This window comes from Canis lupus, chromosome 29, assembly GCF_048164855.1.
Source record: "Canis lupus baileyi chromosome 29, mCanLup2.hap1, whole genome shotgun sequence".
Lineage (NCBI taxonomy): Eukaryota > Metazoa > Chordata > Mammalia > Carnivora > Canidae > Canis > Canis lupus.
The window spans coordinates 28,721,708-28,740,248 of record NC_132866.1 but is presented as its reverse complement, the minus strand read 5'-3'; the positions used below and the strand labels follow the sequence as shown (position 1 = coordinate 28,740,248).

General features: G+C 39.9%; 1 protein-coding gene and 1 long non-coding RNA gene across 2 annotated transcripts in view; one reads left to right on the top strand and one right to left on the bottom strand.

Annotated features, from left to right (window-relative positions):
• Positions 1 to 451: 451 nt before the first annotated feature.
• Positions 452 to 1,457, bottom strand: LOC140621019 (uncharacterized). The gene is made up of 2 exons (XR_012020743.1): positions 1,196 to 1,457; positions 452 to 924 (listed from the first exon to the last, which is right to left on the bottom strand). It is a non-coding gene; the product is annotated as an uncharacterized lncRNA (long non-coding RNA).
• Positions 1,458 to 1,570: 113 nt separating this feature from the next.
• ENTPD7 (ectonucleoside triphosphate diphosphohydrolase 7) overlaps positions 1,571 to 18,541 on the top strand; it is a 39,976-nt gene continuing 23,005 nt past the window's right edge. Inside the window, exons 1-5 of the mRNA XM_072805720.1 lie at positions 1,571 to 1,697; positions 1,946 to 2,048; positions 3,160 to 3,342; positions 16,770 to 16,975; positions 17,227 to 17,377. Of these exons, the coding sequence (XP_072661821.1) occupies positions 2,041 to 2,048; positions 3,160 to 3,342; positions 16,770 to 16,975; positions 17,227 to 17,377 (548 nt within the window). The 5' untranslated portion in view covers positions 1,571 to 1,697; positions 1,946 to 2,040. The remainder of the gene's footprint in view (positions 1,698 to 1,945; positions 2,049 to 3,159; positions 3,343 to 16,769; positions 16,976 to 17,226; positions 17,378 to 18,541) is intronic.

Sequence of the window (18,541 nt, the reverse complement as noted above, 5' to 3'; positions counted from 1 at the left end):
TGGTCACTGACTATCAGCTTCCTCGCCTTCTAACTCAGGACCAACCAGAGAAAGCCAAATATGCTCCCTACAAACAATCACATAAGATGCCCTGCTCCTCGTAAGCCCGCTGCCAGCTTCCCTATGCTAATACTCTCAAATCAGAGCACGAAGCCTCACGCCCTTTTTTTCCCCCACCAAAGTTAAGCTTTCCCACTCCACTAACAGTCTTTAGGTCTCTGCCAGATGTAAGTGGTTGACTGCCTTTTTATAGCAGGTGTAACAGCCTCTTTTGATCTCATTTGGGTGTTCTTCATTTATTTCCACATTCATTCACTTATTTACCATATATTAGCTGCACTGTATGTGCCAGACAGTGGAGGCAGATAGTCCCTGCCCTCCTGTTGACTGGGACAAACACATAAATTGTAATTCAATATGGTAAGTGAAAGAATAGGCACACATGACGGGGTTGTAGGTCAAATAAGGTTTTGTTTTTTTTAAGATTTATTTATTTATTTATTCATGATAGAGAGAGAGAGACAGAGACACAGGTAGAGGGAGAAGCAGGCTCCATGCAGGGAGCCCGACGCGGGGCTCCAGGATCGCGCCCTGGGCCAAAGGCAGGCGCCAAACCGCCGAGCCACCCAGGGATCCCGTCAAGTAAGGCTTTTAGGGGAGCTGACCTTTAAGCTAAGTGGTAAGGAATGAGTATGAATGAGTTGGCTTGGTTAAGAGGCCAGGAAGGATATTCAAGGCAGATGGAAGGGTAGAGGAGGCGGGATGCACAAAGCCTAAGAGTGCAGAAACCACAGACGTGCGCGGTTGAAGCCTAGCAAGGGAGATCCGGAGCAGCAGAAGATGCTGCAAGGGCGGGTCCTGGACCGCCACGTATACGCCACGTTCGTAAGGATCTGGACTTTATCCTGTCCACATGGCTCCCTCCTGGAAATGAGAGAAACGGCTGGTGTAAGCAACGAAGAAAAACATTACGGAAACACTACCTTTGTACGTATTACTGTAAGGTCCCGGAGGGCAGGGACACAGCGGCTCAGGTCTGGCACACAGTAGGCAAGTCAATCAATGAGTGCTGCACGAATAGATAGATGTAAGCGCTTCGGTATAAACATACTGTCCCCCATTGATGTTTCTCTAACAGGACAAGACAAGGAAGCCGGGGCGTAGTAAGTCTGGGAGGCTCCAGGAGGCTCAGTACCTCCTCCGACAGGTCGTGGGCAAGAGACGCACTTCTCCGCGGCCACTCCAAGACCCACGCACCGGGGCCGCTTAGTCCTGGAAGCGGCAGAGTAGCTCAGCAGCCGGCGGAGGCACCCGCGGAGAGGCTGCGCCCGCCATCTCTGGCCCCGCTCACCTGAGCGCCCCAGCCGGCCCGCGTGGGCGGAGCTACGGCACGACGCCCTTCCGGATTGGACGCGTTCGCGGTCCCGGGGCGGGCATTAGGGGCCGAGCGCTGTTGGGGATTGGCCACTCTGGAGAACGGACGTGAGGCCGACGGCGCTAGTTCGCCGGCGGCCCGGGCGGGGCGGAGGGCGGGCCCCTCTCTGCGGGCCTCCTGTCAGTCATTGGCTCCCTGTGGTTTCCTTGGGGACGTGGCGCCGCCGCCCGCCCGGGCCTCTTTCCGGCTGGGCTGGAGGCGGCGGAGAACCGCTCTGGACGCAGCAGAACGTCGCGGAGGGAGCCTGCGGGCCGCTGGACCTGTGAGTGCGAGCGCAGGAGGGCCGCGGGACTGGGAAAGGCGGGGAGGGGAAGTGGGAACCCCCACCCCGCCACCTGGGGAGCGCCAGTGCCTCGCGGACGCCCGGTTCCGCCGAGCTGGCTTAGCGTCAGCCGGGCCCTGGGAGCGAGAGCGCACACTTCTGGAGTGGGTGGGCGCCCTGGCCTTCCCTCGCAGGTCTCCTGGGGGCACTGCTGGAGGGAAGCCTGAAACCCCACGAACTCTTAACAGGCTGCAGACTTAGGAGATGCCTGAGACAAGGAGACCAGTTTCTCAGGGCAAAAAGAAAAGGAGGTGACAGGCACTGAGACCACTGAAGGGATCCCATGGCTAGGTAAGGCTGCACATTTTCTCCTCAGCTAGGGGCTCAGTTGGGGGTGAGGTAGGTGGAGGAGCCCCGGGAGGTTTTGACAAGTGAGGTTTGCCCTGGTGCTGCTTCTGGACTTTGCAGCTTTGTCGAATGGATGCAAAGACAATCAAAGTGACATTCCCCCCCCCCCCCCCCCACCGGAAGGCAGACAGAACTATAGTTTCTGGCTCATAACCCCAGGGTGGTGGAGTGAGTGCTTGCTCAGATTGGAAAAGTGCTAAAATGTAATGTTGTTTTCAGATTTCCATTTGAGTGAAGCTACCTGCTTTTCGAGGAGGTTGAACAAAGATTTTTTTTTTTTTTAAATGAACTTTGAAAATAGGCTGAGGTGCTTTTGAATGAATATGGAAAGTGAACTTCATAGTTGAATATGTGTATCTACACATTGTGATGGTCTGAAACTTTCAGAAAAGATTAATGTGACTCTGCAGGTACCAAATGAACAGTTGTCAAATAGAGTAAGTGGGGAGAGATGCAAAACAGTAGGTACTGTATAAAACCAGAGGAATGGACATAAGCACATGTATGTTGTCATATATGGTATACATTTATGTTTGTGTCAACAGAATATCCCTGGGTAAATATGTAGAAACTGGGTACCAGTGGTTGCCTTTGAATGGGAAATGGTGGGTTAAGGCAAAAGACTCATTGTCCACTATATGTCCTTTTAAACTTTTTTTTTTTCCCTTACCAGGTGCATATAGTACCTACTAAAATATATTTTTTTTAATTAGTTGAATAAATACTCTCACTATCCAGTTTTTTGACATCATTCCTGGTGGGAATGTTGTAGTTGCTCTGATTCTTCAATGATAGGAGGTTGACTAGGGAGACTGGTGATCTTTTCGTAAACTGAGATTAATTCTTTGAATTACACCCCAAAGTGCAGACATTGGGAAAAGAGCAGATAAGGCTTTTCTGATTTATTTTCATGAACCATATAGGTTCTTTTCTAAAATTTGGGACTAAAACAACATTTGTAGACTTCTGGTGACATAAATGTTTGCCTTTATTAGGAGATTTTTCTACTAATCTGTAGAGATTTTTCTTACTAATAATGTTTGTCTCATTTCAGGATCAGTTTTTCCTACCTCTGCCCAGCCTCCTGGTACTTCACTGTGCCAACAGTAAGCCCATTTCCCCGTCAGCGGGTGGCATTCCTAGGACTCTTCTTCGTATCCTGTCTCCTATTACTTATGTTAATAATGGACTTTCGACATTGGGGTGCTTCATTACCACGAGATAGGCAATATGAAAGGTGAGTAAGCTTTAGATCACTTTAATCAGACTTGGCATTTAAGTCATAAATATTTTGACATTTAACACACTACTACCTTTGACCCTTTTAAGGAACACTGCACTTTTATTAGTAAAATTGCAAGCCACTTATTACATAAAGATCTTAAGCCCTATTTTGGCAATGTTCACTTTTGATTTAGGAATGCTGTTGGTGCATTTTAACCATGAAAGCCATCTTTTTATATTCTTGTTTGGTAGGCTGATTTATTGGATGCATAAATGTTTAGCATTGTTATGTATTCTTGATGATTTAACCCTTTTATCATTATTAAATGACACTTTTTATCCTTCATTCTTTGCTCTGAAATCTAGTCTGATATTAATATATTTTCTTCAGCTTTCTTTTGATTAGTGTTATCATTATAAATGTTTTCTTATCCTTATAATTTTAGCCTTTATGTCTTTATTTTTTATATCCAGTCTTTTTATAAGTAACTGCTTTTTATCCAGTCTGATGATGTCTGCCTTTAATTTGAAGTGTTCAGGCCATTTACATTTCATGTGATTATTGATTATGCTTGGTTTTAAATCTGTTTTGCTATTTGTTTTTTGCTTGTCACATCTGTTCATTGTTTGCTTTTCCTCTTTCTCTCCCTTCCTTTGAATTGAGTACATTTTTAATATTCCATTTCATCTCTTGTTGGTTTAGTAGATATAACTCTGGGTTTTAAAATTTTTTTCTCTTTCTTTTTTTAGTGGTTGCTTTAGGGTTTAAGGTTTATAGTATACATCTTTAACTGATCATAGTCTACCTTTAAGTAATATAATTCCTCTTCCTGTGTGCCTCTTTACCTCTTTCCCTGGGCCTTTGTACTATTGTTATTATATGTTTTCCTTCTACTTATATATAAACTCCACCATATATAGTTGTTATTTTTGCTTTAAACATTTGTCTTTCAAAGAGATTTAAAAAATAAGAAAGAAAGTTTGGTATATTTACCATTTCTGGGCCTTTTCATTCCTTTGTACTATAGTTCAGATTTCCATTTGGTATAATGTTCATTTTGCCTAAAGGACTTCCTTTAACATTTCTGGTAGTGTGAGTTTGTGGTTGGTGAATTCTTTCAACTGTAATGACCAAAAACGTCATTTTGCTTTCCTTTGAAAATATTCATTGGGTATGGAGCTCTAGGTTGATTTTTTTTTTTCTTCTAGTACTCTAGAAATGATGCTTCACTGTCTTCTGAATTGCATTTTTGCTGAGGCGAAGTCTACTGTAATTTTTAAATCTTCTCTGTATAGCATGTGTCTTTCCTCTGGCTGCCTTTTACACTTTACACTGGTTTTAAGCAATTTGATTATAATGTGCCTTGGTATAGTTTTCTTCATGAGTCTTTTGCTTGTGATTTGTTGATTCTTGAATCTATGGATTTATACTTTTTAATCAAATTCAGAAAATTTTTGACCATTATTTCTTCAAATATTTTTATCTTCTTTCACTTCTCCTTCAGTGTCTCCAGTCACAAATATATTAAACCACGTAAAGTTTTCTCACAACTTATTCATTTTTTTTCCAGTCTTTTTTTTTTCTTTCTGTGTTTCTTTCTGGATATTTTATATTGCTGTGCCTTCCAGTGCATTAGTAATTTCTTCTATAAAGTCTAATCTACTATTAATTCCATCCAGTGAGAGTTGAATACCTTTTTTTTTTTTTTTTACAGAAAATATATCTGATTTATTTAATATAGTTTTAATGCCTTACTAGTTGCATAGACGATCTGTATTCTTTTATTAGAGTGATTCATTTTGCTATTGTTTTTTGAGGTTAATTTCTGATTAGGCTACAGAATAAAATGATGTCATATAGTGACTTTCTCCTTGTTGCTTCTTCAGACAGTATCAGGAGGCTTTGGGCTGCAAGCGATGGTCAAAGTGACTTAAATAATAAAGTTACTGGCTCACATAACCAGAAGTCCAGGTGTAAAGGGACCATTAAGTTCAACATTGGCTATCAGGATGAGAATCTCTGTCTCTGTTTTGTACAGTGTCAGCTTACTGAGAGGTTGCAATATAGCAGCCAGTAGCAACTAGGGCTACCTGCATCCACACTAATCTCCTGCAGGAGAGAAAGAGGCCTTTTATGCTCTTGTGTAAGAATGAAGAGGGTCCTTCCTGGAAATCTCCAGCAGCCCTTTTCTTCAGTCTTTTCTGGTCAGAATTGAGACACATGACCACTTCCCTTAATATTTCTGGGTTGTTCTGCCCCAGATTTTCTCATTTCCACTTCACTTTGATTATTCGTTCATTCATTCAGCAAGCATTTATTGAGCAACCACTATGTGCTGCATATTATTGAGCACCAGGACATGGAAAATTTGATACCTTTTCTCAAGAAGTTTGTATTTCCAACCTTTCCTCTCCTGCAGCACCACTATTCATTTGTATCTATTTTTCTTTTCTTTTCTTTTCTTTTCTTTTCTTTTCTTTTCTTTTCTTTTCTTTTCTTTTCTTCTTTGGAAGGAACATTTGTTTAGATGAATATAGTTGTCAACAATTGGCCATAAATAAGCAGCCTGTTAGCTTCAGGGAATTAAGTCCATAATTTGAAGGTTTTTGAATGCTTATTGAGATTTTCTTGACACACCTGAGCACAGTTTTCCACTGGAAGACAGCATGATCTAATTAGGAAATTCTATGTAGGTTAATATGGCTAGAGTAAAGACTGTTAGGGAGTAAGTGGTGAGCTGTGTGGCTGGAAAGGTAAGTCAGACTGAGCCCATTAAGTCATTTGAGGGGGTGGGGGTTAGGTATTATCTTAAGGGCAGAGGAAAGGCTTTGAAGAATGATTATGATTGGAATTGCTTTTTTTTTTTTTTTTTTTTTTTTTAATGATAGTCACACAGAGAGAGAGAGAGAGGGGCAGAGACACAGGCAGAGGGAGAAGCAGGCTCCATGCACCGGAAGCCTGACGTGGGATTCGATCCCGGGTCTCCAGGATCATGCCCTGGGCCAAAGGCAGGCGCTAAACCGCTGCGCCACCCAGGAATCCCTGGAATTGCTTTTTAAAGAAAGCTCACTTTGTTGGCATTGTAGAGAATGAATTGGAGGGGAATAAACATGAAAGGAGGGAGATGGATTGGAATACTCCAATAGAGATATGATGGTCGCCTGAATTTGGGTGGAAGCAATGACAATGGAGAGGACAATGGAGAGAAGTAAATGCATTTGAAGGATATGTGAGAGGTAGAGTGATCTGATAGTTCTTGTCTACTGCTATACCCCAAGTGGTCAGATCAGATAAATACTTAAGTTAGATTAATTGCAACAAGTTGGCTGCAGAGCTAAGTGGCACACTGTGGCTGTGTGGTTACCTTACCAAAGTCTTGACAACTTGTGGTGCTCTGGTCCAGCAATCAGCAGCTATATAGCCTAGAGCTCCTAGTCTTTAATGAAAGGTTATGTGCATATTGCCACAAATTACTATATCATTACATTTCACTAATGGCAGCCCCTGTGAGTCATTTCAGAAGCAAACTTTCATTGAGAACTTGCTGTGTGCTTGACACTGTTGTAGATACTAAAGTACAAAGATGAATAAAACGTGGCTCCTGAACTCATGGAGTTTATAATCTGGTTAGTAAGGCAGATATGAAGGAAGAATTCTTTCCCAATGAGATAAAAAAACTTATATATATAACTCTGTAGAATCCAGAACTGTACATAGTCAACAATCAGGAACAAAGTTAAGAGTCAGAAATTAATCAGAAGAGGTCCATGAGTAACTAAAGTTGACATCACTAAGTTCATGAACTAAAAGCTCATGTACTTTACTGATAAGATAGACTTTTGCATAGAACCTATTTGCTTTTATGTTATACACTATTAATTAGCTTGGTTTTCTCTTAGAACACAGCAGATAAACAGCAAATTAGATGATGGTAGTAAGAAGCCTATGCTGGTCATTAATGTGGGCACACCGATGATAATAGTCAATAAATAATATGCTGGCATCTTGACAGTGAGGCAGGAGAGAGGAAATTTGTTAAAAGTGAACTTAATCACTCAAAATTTCCACAGGCCATTTCTGTAGTATTAAATAGCTCTACACATTTTGTTAAAACTTTTATTGCAAGTCTAATAAGTTTTATTAATGATGACCTTAAAATACTGGTTTTCAACTTTTGTGTATCTGAATCATTTGGAGGCCTTTAAAAAAATGCAAATAATTGAACCTCTTCTAAAGATGATTCTAATATGCAGCCTAAGTTGAGAACATTGCTCTAAGGTTCAGTTATACCTATTTGGGGAGGAGGTATTATGGTATAGGGGTAAAATGATTGATTTTAGAGCTAGACAGCCCATCATTTAATAGTTGGGTGATCTTGGGCAGGTCTTTTATTCTGGAATGTCATTTTCTTTATGTATAAAGTAGAGGTACAAATTTTGTAGTTTTGTCATTTGAATTAAAAGAGAAAAGCATCTAGAACTGCCTAGGGTGACATGGAGGTTATTAGTCTTATTATTTGAAATAATCTTGATTTTTCTGTTCTCTAATTCCATTTTCTGCCCTGTAGCTAACCACTGAAGATAATGGTCAGTATTATCTGCATTTGAATTTTTCCTTCCAGAATTTTTTTTCCTGGCTGCTGCTATTGCTTAAACACTGGTGAGCACTAGTTGATGATAAGATGATTAAGCAAATAATTAGGAATTGATGGAAACACTAGTTAAATAGCTTATAAAAAGGACAAATGCTTATGGTTGTGATTTTTTGTATTATATACATATAATATAGTCATATTATTCCAACTTAAATTGTTCTAGTTTGCATGATGAAATTATATAATATAAATACCATATATTGGAAAAAATATTTGAATTTTTTCAGCCATTAGTGGAACTTAGCATATCTCTTCTGAGGTGACATGATGCAGGATTTTAGAAGCCTGCATGATGGTAGTAGTTTCAAAACTGAAGAGTTGTTGTATTTGTTTGTTTGTTATGAACATGTACTCACCTTACTTTAGGAAGGAGAAAGCAGGAGGTTTGCATCAGAAATAGAATTTAAGAAATAGATTTAGAGAGTGATGGGGTATCAGTAAGGATAGAATCCAGAGCTGTTTTTAATAGACTTAATTTTTTTCTTTAAGAATGTATTTATTTATTCATGAGAGACACAGAGAGGCAGAGAATAGGGAGGAAGGAAGAGGAAGAGGGAAGAGGGAGAAGAGGGAGAAGCAGGTTCCCTGCGAGGATCTGGATGCGGGACCCGCAGGACCCCGGGATCAGGACCTGAGCCAAAGGCAGACGCTCAACCACTGAGCCACCCAGGTGTCTCTTTTTTTTTTTAGACTTAATTTTTTAGAGTAGCTAAATTGAGCAGAAGTACAGAGGTTTCCCAGATACACTCTACCCCTACATGCATAGCAAAGCTATTTTTAAGAATTTTTCTTAGATGTGTGTTTTAATCAACTATTTTTCTGGCATGTGCCACATAAGTAATGCTCCAATAATTTAATCAGACTTAATACATATTTTACATGTATTTATTCATTCATCTATTCACTTATTTCAACAAATACTATTGTCTACACTGTGGTATCTAACAGGGTAGCCACTTGTCACAATGGCTATTTAAATTTAAATTAATTAAAATAAAGTCAGTTCCTCACTTGTACTGGTCACATTTCAGCAGCCCACTGGCCACATGCCATTGGACAGATGGGAAATATTTCAATTGTAACAGAAAGTTCTGTTGGAAAGTTTTAGCCCTGGATGCTAGGTAAATTGTTAAAATTTATTAATATTTTTTTAAAGATTTTATTTATTTATTCATGAGAGACACACAGAGAGAGAGGCAGAGACATAGGCAGAGGGAGGAGAAGCAGACTCCATGCAAGGAGCCCAGTGCGAGACTCGATTCCAGGACCTGGGATCATGCCCTGAACTGAAGACAGATTGCTCAACCACTAAGCCACCCAGGCGTCCTTATAATTTTTAATATAGGGACACTTTTAGCACATATATATAGTGTAAGACAAATGGTAGACGGTTCTTATTTAAATGCTCTATATATTCAGTCCATTTCTTCTTAACCTTAATGTTTAGGATTACCTTTTTGTAGCCTCACTATGGTCTTCATTAAAGAGGAAATTTTTTTCTGGTTGACAATCGTTCTGAAGAATTTTTTTGGTAGCTACTGAAAGGTAGTGCCGGGGCACCGGGGTGGCTCAGTCATTTAAGCATCTGATTCTTGATTTTGGCTCAGGTCATGATCTCAGGGTTGTGAGATTGAGCCCTGCATCAGGTTCTGCAATGGGTGTGGAACCTGCTTAAGATTCTCTCTTGGGGTGCCTTGGATTGGCTTGGTTGGTTAAGCAGCTACCTTCAGCTCAGGTCATGATCCCAGGATCCTGGAATTGAGCCCACGTGGGGTTACCTGCTCAGTGGGGAGTCTGCTTCTCCCTCTCTCTCTCTCTCTCCCCCTCTCCCCTGCTAATGCTCTCTGTCTCACACACTCTCTTTCTCAAATAAATAAATAAATAAATAAAATCTTAAAAAAAAATCCCTCTCCTTCCCTCTGCCAAAAGAAAGGTGGTGCCTTCATGTTTGTTTACCATCTGGGTACAAGTGTGAACGAGAGGTTTTGCATCAGCAGTGGGCTCAGTACTGGGCTTCCTTAGGAGTTTCAGTTCTGTTTAAAGCAAGTGGAAAAGAGACAGTACTTTTGGTTAGGATAAAATGATAAACTTTAAGATATGCAGATGAAATTACAGCTTTTTGTGTATAATAGAACAATTCAGAGATTTTTTTTTTTCCTGGTGAAATTGAAAGCATTTTCTTGCATTTATTGACATTTATTCATTTATTCAGTTACTTATCCTTTAGTGCTATTTATAGTATTTATAAGCAGACCTTTAAATTATAAGTGTTCCTGACTGCTTTGATTAATCTTGTTAGGAGTTAAGCAATAACCTTCAAGATGCTTTCCTGGGCATGTATTACCATCATCAGTCATGCACAGCTACCTTTCCTATAATGTCATTATATTTGGTTCTGAGCCTTGAATGGAGTTGAGAGTATGATGACATTCAGCAAAAAGCTAGTAGTTCCATACTGTTGGGAGCCACTTTAATGGACTTTTGACGTGTGGCTGAGTTCTGTTTGAACTGTAGAAGTGGTATAATTAGTGTTGATTTTGTAAGCTCGGTAATGGTTTGGTCAGTTACTGCCCTAATGCTGTTAATATTTTCAGAATAATGGCAGTGAAAGCTGCTGTCTTCCACTTTTACCTTGGGTGATGTATATGTGAGTAACTTTCTTTTCATTGACCCAGCAGTGATTAGAGGGAAATCAGGTTTCTCAATTAGAAACTGTGTATGTATGTAGGAGGTTAAATATGTGTGATAGTGAATCAGATCTCTCCTGGGAAAATGGATGTAAGGGATACCAAAGCCTTTGGAACTTTTCTCTTGGATTTTAGGTTCTCTTTAGGGATTAATGTAGCATAATGTCAGCAAAGCAGAAGAGTCCAGCAATGCAAGTAATTGATCATGATAGCTAAGGCCAGGACTGCAGATCACAAATGAAAACATCCAAGAGAGGACCATTGATCCACTCATGTCAGAAATCTAGACAGAGGAAGACCTTCAGATGTTTGCAAAGTGTAAGAAGCTTGATTAGATCATAAGAGGTCAAAGTTTCAGAAAGAGGTGATACTATTATTTCCCAAAGGGAAAAATTATTCTTCATTTACTCATTAGTATGCATGATAAGAAAAACAGAGACTTCAGCAACCATTGAGCAAAGGCTCAAGTGGGAAGTGTAACATAAATGCTGTCTGGTGCTAGCTTTCTCCCTTGTGTTCAAAGGTCAGTTGACAGTTTTTTTGTCAATGCACACATGGAGGCCTCTAAGAGAAGAGAAAGCAAAGTTGAGTTACACCCAAATTAGAGTTGCTTATCTTGACAGGAGCCTGGGAGGATGACAGGATACTTTTTGAAAAGCTCCATTGGAGCTTTCTGAGAAGGAGATCAATTAGTTTTGAGTATGTATAGCTAGATAGCTAACAAACACATAGAGGAGTTAACAAATGCACAGCTCTATATTATGAGCTCTAGGACCAAACCAGTCAGTATTGGTTGATACATATCAGAGAAATATGAGGAACACTGTGACGTTTGGAGATAGCAGATAAGGTGTTTGTGCTTGAGAAACGATAGTCTTAAGTGCAGAAGTGGAACAAAAATATGCAGGAAATCTTAGGGGCTTATACTGGAATATAAACAAACTGCTTAAAGGGAATAATGGCACTCCACTTTTTAAAACAGAAGGAAGAGGCCTTTCTAAAATCATTGTGAATATAGGGACACCTGAATGACTCAGCAGTTGAGCATCTGTCTTTGGCTCAGGGCGTGATCTCGGGGTCCAGGATCAAGTCCCACATTGGGCTCCCTGGGAGGAGTCTGCTTCTCCCTCTGCCTTTGTCTCTGCCTCTCTCTTTGTGTCTGTCTCTCTTGAATGAATAAGTAAAATCTTAAAAAATCATTGTGAATATCACAAGAGTCAGCATTGTTGAGTGGAGGGTTCTTAAGGACTGGAAGCCATGTCAAAGAAGGGAAGGGGGAGGAATAGGTCGAGAAGCAGACGGATGTTCCAGAAAAAAAGAAGGTCACATTAGAGCAGCAGTTGTCCAAGTGTTTACTGACACTTAGGAGTTCCTGAGGCCCTTTCATGGGGTCTATAGAGTCAAGATGAGGCCAAAACTGTTTTCATAATACTACTAAGATGTTAATCACTCCTTTTTTAATTGCTAAGAATATATGTATATATGTATAAATACATAAAATTTGCCATCTCAACCACTTTTAAGTATACAATTCAGTAGCGTTAACTATATTCACATTGTTATTCGACCAATCTCCAGAACGTTTTCATCTTCCAAATCTGAACTCTATAACCATTGAACAACACTCCCCTTTTTTCTCTCTCCAAGCCAACCCCTGTAACCACTGTCCTATTTTCTGTTTTGATGAATATGGCAGCTTTATATCTCTCATATAAGTGGAACCAGGTAGTACTTGTCTTTTTGTAACTGGCTTATTTTACTTAGCATGATATCAAGGTTCACCCATGCTGTAGCAAATAACAAAGTTTCCTTCTCTTTTAAGGCTGAATGATATTCCATTTTATGTATATACCACATTTTGTTTATTCATCTTCCTGTGGATATTTAAGTTGTTTCTACTTCTTGGCTATTGTGATGTTTCTTTGCCCTTTACACTGAATTGGCATTTATACTAGTGATGCAAAGCAATGGGTAGGTAAAACTGTAGGTACCTTAGCACAAGTCAAGATGGAGGCACCAAATTATACTATTAGTAGTTGTAGTCATCACTGTCACATAGTTGTAATGTGAAAAAGAATTCCAGTTCCATTTAAGAATATCGTTTTCATATTCTGTGTGACAAAATTGGAAATATGCACTTCTGTTGCACCCTGAAGTTGTCTTGAGCAAAAGCCCTTAGGCAGTTGTTTGGGTTATGAGCTGCTTTTATCATGGAATATTGTTTTTACTTGAAAGAATGACTGCCAGATGGGATTCCTGGGTGGCTCAGCCGTTTAGCGCCTGCCTTCGGCCCAGGGCATGATCTTGGAGACCTGGGATCAAGTCCCACCTTGGGCTCCCTGCATGGAGCCTGCTTCTCCCTCTGCTTGTGTCTCTGCCTCTCTTTCTCTCTCTCTTTCTCTCTGTGTGTGTGTATCTCTCATGAATAAATAAATAAAATCTTTAAAAAAAAAAAAGTGACTGCCAGAAAAACTATGGTTTTCAGACTTGGGTATTTTGTAGATATATTCTTGAATATGAATGAAGTAAAAGCCTGTTACTCTAAGGAAGACAACTGTCAGTGTTGTCAATGATAAAATGTGAAGTTTAAACTGAAAATTAGCAGCTTGGAAAATTTGTATCTTCCACTATGAGTTTGCTAGCTTCTCAATACTTAAAAGACCTTTTTTGATAATATTGGTAGTGATACTATGAATGTGTGGGTGGGTCTTTTTTTTTAAATATTGTAGAATGAAATGAAATGTGTTCCTGTTAGGAAGATTTGCAAATCTCATTAAACCAGTATTTTCCAGTATAGGATGTTACAAAATTATGCAGGGATAAAAGCCATTCAAAGTGCAAAATAGACTGATGGTTAACGATACAGAGTATGAAAGGATACTCTTTTAGATAGGAATTTTTTAAAAAATATTTTATTTATTTATTTGAAAAAACATGAGAGAAAGCACAAACACAGGGCAGAGGGAGAGGGAGAAGCAGGCTCCCTGCTCAGCAGTGGAACTTTATCCCAGGAACCTGACTGAGATCATGACCCCAGCCAAAGGGAGACATTTAACCCACTGAGCCACCAAGGTGCCTGGATTTTAGATTTCACATCGCAACTAACCTTTAAAAAACTTCACTTGTTGAGTTTTAGGGTAGTATGAAAGAAGAATATGCACAGTGGGGATCCCTGGGTGGCGCAGTGGTTTGGCGCCTGCCTTTGGCCCGGGCGCGATCCTGGAGACCCGGGATCGAATCCCACATCGGGCTCCCGGTGCATGGAGCCTGCTTCTCCCTCCTGTGTCTCTGCCTCTCTCTCTCTCTCTCTCTCTCTATGACTATCATAAATAAATAAATAAATAAAAATAAAAAAAAATATGCACAGTGATCTAAATGGGCTGTTAAAATACTCCTTTCTTTCTTTTTTTTAAATTTTATTTATTCATGAGAGACATAGAGAAGCAGAGACATAGGCAGTGTGTAATGGGTTTATTGTTATATCTAAATTAACAAAAAACAATTTTTGTTAGAAACATTTCTAACATTGTAAATATAAATAGATGTAACCCTCATATACAAAAGCTCTTTTGGAATCAATAATCTTTAAGAATGTAAAGGGATACTGAACCCCAAAAGTTTGAGAACCAATGTACTGGAGAAAAGTTATTCATTAAGCAGGAGGGAATGGGATCTGGAATCTAGTGAGAAAACTAGAGGGGAAGGTCTTTAGAGAGGGAAAGCAGAGAAAGATATGTGAAGTAGAAAGATTGCTATGATGAGAAATGAAGTCATTTTGGGCAAGAGATGGTTTTTCTTGCCTACTTTTTATGTATGGCATCCTATGAGGTCAGTATTTGCAGTTCTGTAACTTGAACCCAGATGGCTTCCTACCTTTCATGTGGTAGCAGTGAGCTTTTATATGAGTTGACTTGTGGATTATAAGACAGTTCAGCCCAGTCATTTGATTAGAATAGGTTAGTATGTGGTGGAACAGAGTCTTCGGGACTGTGAACTTACTAGAGTGTAACAGATTTTTACCACCTGCTTCATTTCCCATAACTCACTCTCATGTTGGATCCAGAAAAAGGTTCTACCTGACTCTATTCTATGTAATAATTTACAGCATTTGATTGGAGTTCAAATATATGTTCTTCTCTCACTTAGCATTGTGGAATAGGAAAGGTACTTAGCTCTTCTTTTTTATATTTCCAAACTGTTTTTACAGCTCCTCTATTCATCAAGTTTGCTTTTTTCTGTCTAGAGTAGGGAACTTTATGGTCACATACCAATGTGAAATCACCAGTAAACATGGGCTAGATTGTCCTGAGGGGTAGGACATGTGGCTTATTGTCTGATCAGAGGTAGATTTCCTGCAGAGCTAATGATACCTGCACTTCAAGGCCCCAAACATTTGTGGGCCCCTTTCATATTTGTAACATTGAATCTTTCTTCAAAAAAGAAAGATTCAATGGTTAAAGAAATCCCCCCCCCCCCCCTTCCCTAATGGCATTAGCTTCAGGCTTCACAAAACCTGTTACTGAAGAGTTCTGTGTAATGGTCTAGGGGATCTAGGGATTAGCTCTAAATACAGTGCTGGGTGACTAGGGCTGATATAAGGAAGGGAGTTTAGCTGTGATACTTGAAAAAATTCACAGCATTGCTTTCAGAACATTTATTCAAGTATTAGTTCAACTTACAGTAATACTTAAATTTAAAACAGTTTACAGGACAACATTTTAATCTGTCTGCCATGCAGACATTTTATTTATGTATTCTTAGCACTGAGAAAGAGCTCTTTTTCTAAGTAATAAGCTAAAAGCCATTCTCACTGAGCTCCTCTTCAAGTGAATGAAGCCTTTGAAGAGGAGTCAGCATGTGCTCACTTCAGCATATACTGAAGAGGAGTCAGCAATGTTTGTACTTTTCACACCCTCAGGTTCTGAGTGAACTTCAATGTTTATAAAGCCTCAGGGCTCAGGAGCATTTTAACAACTCTTAGCTTTCTTTTCTTCTCCATAGAGTCTCCTACTATTTGCTCTCCCAGTAATGATCACATAACAATAAGAGCAGTGGCAGCACAGCACTGTGCTAATTACCCAGCTTCTGTTGTCTCTCTGAGGGTAGAGACTCAAGATTCTTATTTTACAGATGAGGAACAGTCATGGGGGGGATGGAATAATTGCCTGGTGGGCATTAAGGAGGGCAGGAGATGTCACAGAGCACTGGGTATTAAAAGCAACTGATAAATTATTGAACGCTACATCTATGTATTATAGGTTGGCTAATTGAGTTTATTTTTTTAAATAAATTATTTTTATTTTATTTATTTATTCATAAGAGACAGAGAGGCAGAGACACAGACAGAGAGGGAAGCAGGCTCCCCTTGGGGAGCCCAATATGGGACTCTATCCCAGAACCCCAGGATTAGGCCCTGAGCCTAAGGCAGGCGCTTAACTGCTGAGCCACCCAGGCGTCCCTTACTGTTATTATTTATACATATTTTATAAACATTCTTTTTATGACCACAAAATAGTTTAAAAGATTATAGAGAAGCATAATTATTGCATTTATGAAATACATTTTTTATTAATGCAAGTCTAGCAATAAAAAGTACAAAGCAAAAAGCCCCATAAATTTTTACCATCTAGAAATACATATAACTGATAATCATTCCAGAGTATTCGTTGTTTATATACAGAAAGGATAGATAGAAGAGAAATCATTAGGATTCATTTAGTTGACTCGTGTGCATAACAAACTGCCCTGTATCTTAGCAGCTTATAACAACAAAAACCAGTTATTTACTCAGGCCTAGAAGCTCTTTAAAGTTGGTAAGAGATTTGGTACTCCAGCCAGTTTCAGAACTGCCCCCAAACCTGGAGTAATCTTTTAGTTTTCTGATTTCAGTGGCCTCCAGGCAAGCAAATCAGTTGTTGCCTCATATGTATATACATCAGTAACTATGGTCAGTGTTGTTTCATTCCTTAAAATGTGTGGTTCCATGTGGCTGGCACATGTAGCCAATTAATGAAGACTCATGAACAAATGAACTAAAGCAGTGGTATCTTTTGTGGACCCAGATACTTGATACCAGTTTCTCTTTCTGCCTGACTTAGGTATTTGGCTCGAGTAGGGGAGCTTGAAGCAACGGACACTGAAGACCCAACTCTGAATTATGGACTTGTTGTGGACTGTGGCAGCAGTGGCTCCCGGATTTTTGTTTATTTCTGGCCAAGACATAATGGCAACCCCCATGATTTGCTGGACATCAAACAGATGAGAGACCGCAACAGCCAACCAGTGGTTAAAAAAATCAAGCCAGGTACTAATCAGAATATATTTTGTTGGCAGTCTCTTTTTATCTGATTACAGGCATGAGAGAGGAGAGAAGAAAAGAGGGAGAAAGAAAGCTACTCTTTTTTCCTTGGGATTCTGGATCACAGGAAGGATATCTCATTCATTGCTGCTCCCATTCTCATAAATAAATGTTTAGGACCTTAAGCAGAACTTTATGGAGTATCAGACTTCTGACTCAATATGATCTGTTTTTTAAAGTACTTTTCCTTACTTAAGGAATCTCTGCAATGGCAGACACCCCGGAACATGCCAGTGATTACCTTCGTCCTCTGCTGAGCTTTGCTGCTGCTCATGTGCCTGTGAAGAAGCACAAGGAGACACCCCTTTACATCCTATGCACAGCAGGCATGAGGCTTCTCCCTGAGAGGTGAGATGCAGGGTCTAAAAACACAGGAAAATGGGTGGCACAAGAGTTGCAAGCCTGATTCTATGCATTGTTTTCTGTAGCTCCCTGGTCTGAAGATGGGATGTGGGTATACCACACAGAGTAGGCAGATACACTAAAAGACTTCTTGCTCAAAATAGAGCAGAGCCACCCCTGCATGTAATTACTTCATAATCCTTTGTTCAAAGCTTCATGTCAGTTGCTTCTCTGGGATTGATATCTGTATGAGTGGCTGTAATGATCCTCAGTTTTGATGGAGAAGCAATGGCAATGTTGATAATTTTGGATCACTAGATGGGGAGCATAGTTACAGAAGGGTCGTAGGAGGTTCACCTGACTAGGTACCTGGATGCTAATAGGAAGGGCTCTGACTGCCTGGCTCCCTGGTGATAGTTGGTGCTGCTTGCAAAGCTCAGTCTCCATTGCTCTAGACCAGTTTTTTCAACCCCAGCCAGTCAAATCTTTTCCACCAGACCTTGGTAGTGTAATCCAGTATCTTGCCACCTGATCCCTCTTGCTTCTCTGGAAGAAGAGGAGGAGGAGAAAGGGGTAGTGGCTATACTAGGTCAGACCCCTTCAATACCTCCCTGACCCTTCCACACTTATTATGGTCCGGGGTGGGAGTAAACTCCCTTAACCTTAGAAATCATCCATTTGCAATGTTCAAATCCCATAAGCATCAGGTATTTTTTATTAGCTTAAATATATTTTCTTGGTGAATAACAGTTCCCTTTTCCAGAAAGTTTTATTTTGTATTCTTGGCCAGCAACAATAAAAACCTCAGCCATGCATGTAGGGGTTCATGCTGCTTATGCTAGATGTGCCAGATAACATAACATTGGCCCACAGTTCTTTCAGTGGACTTCTTTCCTTCTGTTTAGATATGAGGTTACTGGTTTACTATCTGGTTTACTGTTGAGAAGGAGATTATTTTGTATAGCCATTTGTGGAAATGAGAGACCTTTTAGCTCCTTATTTTTCCATAAATCTTGGCCTTTAAAAATTTTTGTTTCATTTTTATTTTTAAAAACAAATTTAAAATATTATAGCTGCATTAAAGGAAATATTAAAAGTAAAAAAAAAACAAAAACATAAACTTGCATTCCTACTACTCCATCAAAATGTTTCATTTCATCACATTCCCTT